Source organism: Tripterygium wilfordii, chromosome 2, assembly GCF_013401445.1.
Source record: "Tripterygium wilfordii isolate XIE 37 chromosome 2, ASM1340144v1, whole genome shotgun sequence".
In the NCBI taxonomy this organism is placed as follows: Eukaryota; Viridiplantae; Streptophyta; class Magnoliopsida; order Celastrales; family Celastraceae; genus Tripterygium; species Tripterygium wilfordii.
Window position 1 is genome coordinate 9612281 of NC_052233.1, and position 11096 is coordinate 9623376.

The following is an 11096-nucleotide window of genomic DNA, read 5'->3' on the forward strand; positions in this document are numbered from 1 at the left end:
CGATCGATCGACGTCCACTTTGAATCAAGTACACATCTTCACAACACCTCTACACTACAGTATGAGTGGTTGAAAATGAAAATAGGTAATTTTCAATTCAAATTTAAAAAAAAAACACCAATCACCACTAGTTCTATACACCACATCAACGTATGACATGGTGTACTAGGATTATTGTACAAACATGTCAATTGTATGCATAAAGATCGAGACCTACCTTGATGCTTCTGAACTTAGTATTATGATACAATGAACAAATAGAACCTATAAATTATTAAATGGTTCTGACACAACATGTTATATGCTAGTGTGGTGTATCGTAACCAATAGGATAATGTCAATTCACGAGCAGTTGGTGATAATGTATGGATAGTTGAGAATGAAGATAGATAGTTTGCAATTCAATTTTTAAAAAAATGCTTCAACCACTTGTAAATTAAAACCGTACCACTGATTCTGGTGTACAACATCAACGTATGGCGTGGTGTGTGAGGATTATCGTACAAGCATGTCATTTGTATGCAATAAGATATAGACCTTAACCAAATTTCTTCAACAACGATGATCATTGAACAACTCGTGCACCAAGAACAAGAATTGAACATTTGTACAAACATAAACAATGTTGTTCAATCCCCGTTAATTCAGACCACTTGTGTAGCCCCAGTTGAAGGTTGTGGATGTCTAGTGTAATCCTCGGAGTGGACACCGTGCTTTGTTGAATCATACTTCTCTCCATCACCCCACAGAGCATATGCTTCTTCTCCATGAACAGCATCATCTCCAATCAACAAATGCTCCTCAGACATTCTCAATGGAATCACAAAATTAATCGCCGCAGATTATGGAAGTAGCAACAACATTCCGTCCAATGACGAAGGCGGCGCCGGCTAATTGTTTCAAGACTTGTTTGCCTCCGGAGCCCGCGTAGACGCCTCCTCTAGAGGTTGTGACTGGCAAGAATAGCGCGCAGAGCTCCGGTTCTGCGAAGAGGCCGGTTAAGAATCCGCCAAGAAGGCCGGCCACGGCGTGGGTGTGGAATACTCCTAGTGTGTCGTCAATTTTTTGCAGAAGTGTCCACCTTTTGTGTACAACCATCATGGTGAACCATGGGACACTGCCTGATAAAATCCCCATCACTATTGCAGCCCATGCCTGAACAAGACCTATTAACCACAATTCAATACACATCATGTTAGCAGGTTTAGCAACCACTTGGAGATAACCTTGGTTTATCTCTCCGAATTTAGGGAGCACGGTGTCTAAAGTCGGGAGTTCGAATCAACCAATTGAAATATTTCTTTGTGGAATCTTGGTTCCTTAATTTAAGTTATCACACTTTCAAACCCTATCAGTATGAGTTTCAGCCCAACCTTACTTGTTGCTAGTAGGGGCGGAATCATGCCCCCAAGAGTAGGCGACCGCCTCCTAAATTTTTTTTATAGTAAATTTTATATATATATATATAATTAAATGGATAACTCAATACATGTCCCCTTTGCTCAAGAAAAGATTAGTTGTATAATCTGATCTTAGGAGAATACATTGATAAACTATATACCCAATAGAATAAGTAAGTCCAAAAGATGAATGACTCAACTAATGATGATGATATATGTCCTCGTAACCAATAAAATAATAATCACAAAGAGTAGTCATTTGATAAGTTGAAAAATTGATATATATAATACAAAAAATGTTAACAAGTGAAGAGTCAATGTTGAGGACGGCCATTGAAGAGTCAATGTTGGCAGTGTAAGGATCTCCACCGTTGAATCCTGCCCATCCCATCCACAACAATCCTGCCCCCGCCAACATCAGTAGGACATTGTTTGCAGGAAATCTCTCTCTGTCCTTAGTTGATCTTGGGCCCACCTGCAACATCACATATATCCTCACATCATGGAAGAAATAGATGGAAGAAAATATAAGACAAAAACCTAAAAAAATATCTGCCAAACGTGATGGATTACTCGAAGAATCAGGGACATGCATAGATAAATACAGCAGTCAGAGTGCATTTCAAGTCAAGATACTCAAAACAATGAATGCCTTTGTGCATTCTGTGCGATGCATTTGTGAAAATGAGTGCAACCCTAAAATTCTAAACATGCATAGCTGAGTCCGCTTTAAACTCGAGTTGCCAACCCAGTTCGTCATACATTGTCAACAGATAAATAAGATTGAGCCGAAATCCATACGGGAAGAATGAAGCTGCAACCCAATACTCACACATGTCACAACGTAGAGACTATTAATGCAACTGAGACTAAACTTAACCAATAAGCTGTGGTTACTAACCCAATAAGCAGTGGTTAGGCCAGCGATCCCAGAAGAAAGATGGATAACATAACCACCAGAGTAGTCCATGACACCCCAATGAAACAAGAACTCACCACCCCCACAAGCTAAATGCACCAACAGTGAAAGAAAATGTCAACCAAAGTGGCACAAAAGCCATCCAAGCCTTTATATTCATCCTCCCAAGTTCTGATCCCGCTAATAGGATCAAAGTAATTGCCGCAAACACACACTGAAACCACACCATCGAAGCCATCGGATAAAACGGCAAGATCTCTGGCGTTTCAACCGGCCCCTTTTCATAATATATTGCGTGGAAGCAGGAATCGCGGCCCGTTTCATCAAAAACTTCTGTCCAAGAGCCGGCCCCGCTTTCCCCCAAAACGGCAGGAGCTTGTCACCAAACGACATCTTGTAAGCCCACGTGACCCAGCATAGGACGACGGCAGCGAAAGCGTATAGGGCCATGAATGCGGAGTTCACGGCCCATTTCTTCTTGACTATGCTTCCGTACAGGATTACTAGGCCCGGCACGCTTTGGAGGCCCACGAGTGTGGCGGAGATCATTTGCCATGCGTTGTCTCCTTTGTTTAGCCAGCGGGACCGAGGTGGAGACTCCTTGGTACGCCACCGGGACTGGGTTAGGAGGCGGAGCAGCCATGTTTAGTTAGTTGTTTTTGATAGAAGAAGCGTCAGCAGTTGAGTGGACTGTGGAGACGGTCAGTGGAAATACCGTTTACATATATATATATATTGGGTCCGAGGGTGGCCCACATTGAGAGTCATTTAGAACCGTTAATGAGAAGATCAACGGTGTGGATCTCTATATGGAAATTTAAAAAAAAAACAGTATTTTGTCGTATTAGGGAGCTAAACATTGCATAAATATTTTAAATAGTAAAGACAGGGTGTTGGTTGGAAGGACAGGATGGTGTCTGTGTTACTGTAACATAAATACCAATTAAAAAATTACTGATTTTATTTTTTAGTTTCTGGAATATTTGATGGAAGAATTCTAGGTAGTAAAATCTCACTTAAGTAGAAAGTAAATCATAAATTGAATGCTGTATTTATAGGTATTTTTTTTTTTTAAAAAACACCTTTCATTAAGAAACAGAGGGGGGAGTAGTCCCCAACAATTATATGAACAAGAAACCCTGGGAGTCCATACACTCGTTTCACAACCATTCAAGGCTTTCTTGGCCAAAGCATCAACAACACTATTTGATGTACGTTTAACATGACTACGAGCCACATCCGAGAAAAGGTTTAGCAGGTCTTTAGCTTTTTTGATGCACAACCCAGTCTTAGAGAGATCAACTACTGCAGTGGTTAGAGCAGAAATCATCAGTAGATAGTCCCCTTCCAGTACAAAAGATTGGAGATTAAGGGTTATGGCAAACTTCAGGGCTTCCTGGGCTGCCAAACTTTCCGCAAACAGAGGAGAAACACGACATTGACTACAAGTCATCATATATATATATATATGCACACAACTCTTCAGTTATGACTACAGCTAAGAAATACATAACGATCGGTGGTTCTACAATTATGAAGATACTACTAGGTGTCAGTGATAGACACAACTTTAATATACTCAACAAAATAATTAAATAAAATGTTTAAAAACCTGAGTAATTCTAAGCTGTCAGATGAAAAAAATATGAGGTCGTTCGAATTCGGGATCCTAGGCAACGACCCATGTTGCCCCACCCCACGGATGCCCCCGACTCGTATAGCAACGAAAACAGGACAGCGCAGCTTATCTGGCATTGACTAGAGTGTCTTGGGTCAATGAAATTATTGTTGCGGCAGTGGATGTTAATTCTCTGAATAACAGAGGCCAATAATATCAATTCCAATTGAGCAATCTGAGTCTGCTTGCTCTCAATTCAGAAAACAAAAAACAGAGAATAAAATAAGAGGAGAGGAGAGACAGAGACATCTGGCCGCAGTCATGGGCAAGGCGATGTTACAGTTTTACGACTTAAGCACTTAATAAATGGGTGAAAAGCTAGTAATCTACTATTAATGGATATATTATTCATATTAAAAAAGATATTAGAGTTTTTTTTTTGTAACAGACGGGGGAGAATTCGAATCCTAATCACCAGAATGATATACACATCATTATTTAACACTTCAACTGGTGGTTCGGATGTAAAAAAAAAAGAGAAGGAGATTAGAGTTATCAATTTGAATGCGACCTGAATCATAAAGACAATCCACAATCATGGGCTTCATTCGCCGTCTCATACCTGGAATTGCCCTAAACCACACAAGGTTGATATTAGATATATCAAACAATTTCTATCTCCATGACTAATTTTGTTCATACCCTTTTGTCATCGGGTCATATATGCACCATCAATTTGTATTGATTTCAAGAACTAAAAATAAAAATATTTATTTTTTATGCTAAACACCGTCCGCGCTTGCAATCGATTCCAAACCCAGATGATAGGGAAGGATTGTGGTAGATTTTGAAACAAAACGTAAATTTTATTAAACCCATGAACATCAGTCAAAATGAGAAATTCATTGGGACATTCTCCGCGTGCAACGTGTTGCATTAAAACTTGGATGTAACAATAAATGAGCGAGAGCTTACACGAGCGTACCTCAATAGTGACGTTTTGCATCTTATCTATAATGCATCAGTGAGAAGAATCAAGAGAATTTGTATATGAGGGATGAAACGAAGAAGAATACCTAAAAATATTGGCTTGTAGTAGTAAGAAAGGATCATCATCAACCGAACTTTTATCCCAAAAGTTTGAGATCAACTACATGAGTCTATGAAAACATCACCGGGAATCCACCACTTTTATTTATTTTCTACATTCGTTTCTATCATGGATCAATAGTATAAGAAAGGATACGGATTCTAAAGGAGTTGATTAAAGTATAATCTTAGATATAAATGAATGGCGGAGACGAATACATGTAATAGATTTATGTTGATTTTCTCATACCCAAACTTTTGCGATAAATACCCGAACGATGATGATGATTATGTTTTACGCTAATCTTGGATCAAGGGTGCATAACATTTGTCTTCTTCCAAACTGGCTTTACTTGGGTCCACCTGTTTTTAAAACACAAATGCAGAATCGTCCGAGACAGATGCAGAATCGATCAAATTCCTATTTATTCGAATTATTTACTGCTCAACATGAAATGCATACTTATAACTTATAAGTTATAACTAGAAAAAAAATTAAAATAAAACAAAACTCACTCATTGGATTAATGGCAATCGACCTCTGCTACTCTCTCTACAAGCAGTAACAGTGAAGGGAATGTTCCTCCTGCAAGTAGTTACTTTTGTCCACAAATGCAATGATTAGTCACCTTTATGATTAATAAGTTGCATTTAGGCAAGGAGAGCACATATTCCTTTGCATAGCCAAAGCCAAGAAAATAAGGCCCATATTTCATAATATAAACATATATATAACTCAAAATACATGGAGAGACAACAGGGATTAACTTATAGCTTCTTCTACCGACTGCACACCAGACCGGATTTTGCTTGTATATGAAATGTAGATACAAGCTGAAAAATGTTAAATAAAAAGGTGAAAATGCATGCGGAATCAATCACACCTCCTAAAGCTATGGCTAGAGGACTAATGCACAAAATGGCATCAAAGAATTTGATTGAGACACACTAGAGGGAAAATGGACACAAAAATTTCCTTAAGAAAAAATTGCAGCATGAGGGTAGATGGATTCAAAATTTGTGTTCATTGAGACCAAACCACGGAGTCAGAACTTGGGGCTGCAAGCACATGGCAATCACTTGAAATAATCTGGTCTGAGTACTGTGATAAAACCGGCATTTGGCCCATCTTCATCCTTCTGCTTCCAAACTTCCCCATTTCCTTCAATGTACCAAGATACTTTTGGAGATAGAGGTGTATACAAATCTGCATCATTGAGCTCAGAAATTCAGAAAAAATTAATGCATCCAGTATAACCATCTACTGCCTATAAAAGCAAAACCAATTAGGTATCCCGACAATATGTATGTGGAAGATATGGTGGGCTCCTTGTTTGTGTGTATATATAAGGCTATAAGCATGGGAAGAAAAAAGAGTAAAATCTAGTCCGACTTCTTTGAAAGATAAACAGAAGAAACAGTTCTATTTCTATCCCCTGTTCTATGAACTGAATGATAAGCATTTCTATGACAAGCTACATAAAAACAATGTCCCACCGTCGAATTATTATAAGATAGAACCTCCATACCGAACAATTACAAATCTATTTTGTGACTAACAGTGACAATGAGAGACGCAGAATTCGATGGGCGGAAGAGATAAAGCGCACAAGAATTTTCTCATGTTTTGGAAGTTTGTCTGGTCCACAAAGTGAGCAGTTTTTTCTTTTCATCGTGTCAGATAAATCCAGGATTACACCACATTTATACCAACACACAATTGATACATGTTGCTGTAAAAAGCTCGTGCCCTCAACCTATCTACCATGCGGGATGGGCCAGTGGCTAAAGCAAAAACACGCCCACTGACCATTTCACTACACTATTAACTGCTACTCGTATAACCGGACCGCTACTCAAATCCCTTTCTACCAAATCATGAGATATTTATCAGTCAAAGCAATGCTTGAAGTTGTCTATGACAAGGACTTCCCCGAACATAGCCCCAATTTTCTTTCTCAAGGTTTTAACTGATCCAATAGTCTAACTGCAATGTATTCAAAAATGAGGAGATGATATTTGCTGCTGAAAGCGTTCACGAAATCAGGGTCTCCTGGATGTCCTTTCTGTATGTTCTTAAAGGATCTTGATATTTAGGACATATAATGATAGTTTGTTTACACTGATATCAGGTCTTTAGTTTGTGCCCAGTAGTAAATTTGCTCTTGACGTCCCATATACTTTTCTTTTTATTCCTTCTGTTCACTCTTTTACTATGCACTCAACCTTTTGCTATCCTCTTTCCCATGCAATCACATAGAAATACCTTCCTGTTCCTGAGGCTTCTATAACATTGGCCTATACTGACTACTTCGATGTATGACAGTCTGAAAATTTTTCAGAGTTCTCATATCTCAATTATACTGACAACCATATCGTGAACATTCTTCATAGTTTACATTGAATTAGTAAACGGAAACACCCCCCACAAAACCACTTATCTGATTATAGCATAAGTGTAAATGCATTTAAAATTTATTCATCTAACACAATAATTGAGGCTCAAAAATTCAGGTATCTTTATTGCAGTAAACATAGATGAGAAGATTCTACAACAAGCCAGATTCAACCGCACCTGTGATAAGAGTATCTGGCTCTCTTGTACTGTGCAATACCACAGTTCCAGACAACACAGTTATAAATCCGCATAGCTCTGAAGCTACACTGCTGACACTTTGGCCAGAATAATCCTAGCAAAAACACGTAGGCAGTTAGAGAGTCTCTCTCTCATGCACACACAAATATGGAGTTCAGGAGCATGTGTTTGAGAATACCTTGAACATTATCGCACTGGCCAAAATCGTAAAAGATGTAAACATGGCATAATAAATAGGAGAAACCACCGTCGCGTTGAAAGTATCGAGAGCCTGCAACATGCCCAAATAAGTATTACAAATGAATTCTGCCCACAATTTTGAACTTATTATGGATTGAGGAATCGAAGAACTAATACTGAAATAAGCACCTAATAGATACTAACCATGTTTAGATAATTTAATTGAGTGATGATACATGTAATAGAGACCATTGCAAAAATCCATGTTTGAAAGTATTTGGCTTGGTTTTGGCCTTCTAACGTCAGCTTTATTGCAATACCAATGGCTTTTACACTCATAACCTGCAAAATTCGAAATTCATTACTACTAAATTTGAATACATATGTCATGGTCACAGCTGGTAAAGTAACAAAGAAAGTGTTATCTTAATAAGCATTAACCGCAGTTCCCCGACAACATACTGTCAATGATCCTATCATAGAGCATATTCCGATGTAGACCAATATGTTGGTTTGGCCATAGCGGGGACCGCAATACAGTATGAGTACTAGTGCCACTGCCACCACCGAGGCGGTATACAAAAGGAATGCTGAACACAAGCACACAGAAAATCAATAACGATGGTACCAAGACATAAGAGGACACAGATAACCTACACCAGTAGCATACCTGGTTGGGTAGCTAATTCCCAAATTTCTGTAACTGAATCTATAGTCTGCTCTTCAGGTGCATGAAGCACAATCACTGTTGAACCCACTATGCATAAAAGACATCCCAAAATCCCCATTTTCTGCAGTTTCTCCTTCAACAAGAAATGCGCCAAAACAGCACTGGCCATTTACATTTACAAGTAATTCCCCATCAGGAAATTAATTTTAAGTATTTTACACAGACACACACACGAATATTATTCAACTAAAAACCAACTATACCTGACAATAATGCTCAATGCACCAAGGGGTGTCACGAGAACAGCAGGGGCATAAACGTAGGCCACAAAATTGGCAATCTCTCCAGCAATCACTGTATAAATTGATGCCAGTGTTAAAAAAAATTACAGGGATCCTAAAAAACTGTAAGCAAAACAATTCGGGAACACCAAATCAAGCAAATAGGAACCTCTAGCTCTGAAATTAACATATTCAAGGGAAATAGCGAAATTAACTAAAAAAATCTGTATTGTCAATTTTATCTGAAAAATCTTATTCTGCTCCGTTCTTCAATTAACCAAATAAACAAACATAGACACTATCAAGTATCAATACTACCAAAAGAACTAGAAAAATAATAGGACTTCAACACAGCAAGAGCATAAGACTATAAGAGCAACTTACTAGTAACCATGCCTACCCACCATAGCGGCTCCAATAGATAACCATACCCACCAACACCTGCAATAAGCATCAACCAATCACCTAATTAATTAACACAATCAAACTGTAATTAAATACTTCAATATAACAATAATTAAGTTCCCAAAACGGGAAAAAAATACTAATAAGGGAGCAAAATACTAGCACGAGGGCCGCTGGCGCTGGCCTTCCTGAGACCCTTCTTCTTGATGATGAAACTGGAGCCAATGAAGGCACTCGACACCACAGCCAGAATGAACCCTGTAAGATTGCTCGAGTACATCTATACATACATAAATACACATACATATAAACATATATGTATAGATATACTATCCTAGGTATTTGCTCGAATAGGTATCCGACAATCTGGTGCTGGTAACACCAAATTCTATCTGGAATTGGCTGATAATGACGCAAATTGAACCGGACACACAAATGCAGCGGTACAAAGGAAGGAAGGAGGAAGAGTAACCCTAGGGTTTTGAGAATGATTGAGGCTGCATGTAGAGTAGATTCAAAGGCATCCACGATCGTTTGACCCAAAGAGGACGCGAAAGCAGTAATTATGGGTGCGTACCTGCCAGTCACCTGTGCTGTGCTGCTAATACTAATCCCACCCACATTCGTGCTGGTCCACCCGGCTTTCTTGATAGAACCCGGTTTTTTTTAATCTCTCATCATCTAATGAAACCGTATATAATATGGAGGATATTCTCGAGTATATAAATATATTTATTAAATTTGCATATGCACTGGCCTAATAAGTCTGTCACATGCAACTTAAACATGATGACGATGAATTTTAATTTTTATAGCCGTTAGATGAAGTGATTTCATGATACTGTAAAAAAGGGGATAAGTATGAAATTGGCTCGGGTACTTTGCTTTTTGGTAAAAAAAAAATGTTTGAACTTTATTTTAGATCAAAAAAGCTCTTGTATTTATGAGAATGGTACATGTTAGCATTTCTGTCAAACCTCCGTTAAAAATTATTGATTCGGCAATTAAGTGAATTTTTTTTATTTTTCATGAATGATGTGGCATACTTAAGTGCATAAATGGCTTAATTAAGCCTTGCGATAGGGACAATTTCATGATAGTTTTCTCTAGACGATAAATGATGCCCAAAATAATATAATCACGTTCAGGCTCAAGTGATATTCAAATTTGTGTAGCCGCTGTGTCATTGTGATTCCCCAACATACGTATTTTTTGGATTGAAGTACTATGGATAAGAGAATAAATCCGTACGGACTTGTGGCCATAATAAACAATATTGATCTAAGAAAACAAATCCGTGCGAATCTATGACTTAGATAAGACGATATTTGTTGATTTTGTTTTAGCTTGGATTTCAATTTTTTTTTTGTTCTCTATATATAAACTTTGTGCTTCTTGTCTTAAATCTCTTTCTGAAGGTAATTTCTTATTATTCAAAATCATTATTGATCATATTTATATGTAAATGACCGAAAAAACAGAGGAAGAAGAAACTCTCAAGTTAAGAAGTAGTTATACAAAGCCTTAAAACTCGTTCCACATTGAAACAATCAATGTAGGCTCAATATAAGGCCCTAGAACTCCATCTCCATTGAAACAAAATACAAGCATAGCTAGCTACCCAACATAACGCCCTTGGAGAGAGATGAGCAACAAAAGATTGTACGAGACGGTTTCAGATAGCGTCATCCCTCCTTGGGAAGAGCTGAATACAGATATATTAATATTAATCTTTGTCCGAATACCGGTCGAGGAGCTCACAAATGTGGTTAAATATGTGTGCAAGTCATGGCATACCACTGCTAAACAGCAAGAGCAACGCTTTTGGAACATGGTGGTCATGCAGATCGTAGCAGAGATTAGTGAAAAAAATTGTAACATAGGCATCACAGATTCAAATCATCGAAGTGGACCGACCCACAATACATAGTCTTGCGC

General features: G+C 38.2%; 1 protein-coding gene and 1 pseudogene across 2 annotated transcripts; both read right to left on the reverse strand.

Moving 5' to 3' along the window:
* Positions 1-401: 401 nt before the first annotated feature.
* On the reverse strand, positions 402-2962 carry LOC119980926 (annotated as a pseudogene).
* Positions 2963-5687: 2725 nt separating this feature from the next.
* Positions 5688-9738, reverse strand: LOC119980927 (probable magnesium transporter NIPA6). Of its 2 annotated transcripts, none has more exons than XM_038823816.1 (9): positions 9318-9738; positions 9138-9194; positions 8736-8826; positions 8473-8633; positions 8244-8392; positions 8007-8144; positions 7801-7893; positions 7602-7716; positions 5688-6233 (listed from the first exon to the last, which is right to left on the reverse strand). In XM_038823816.1, the coding sequence occupies exons 1-9, from the start codon at positions 9436-9438 to the stop codon at positions 6103-6105; spliced, it is 1056 nt and encodes a 351-aa protein (XP_038679744.1). In that variant the 5' UTR covers positions 9439-9738; the 3' UTR covers positions 5688-6102. The 2 variants fall into 2 exon arrangements, with proteins under 2 accessions (XP_038679744.1, XP_038679751.1); XM_038823823.1 differs by having other exon boundaries at positions 8265-8392; positions 9318-9737.
* Positions 9739-11096: the final 1358 nt, after the last annotated feature.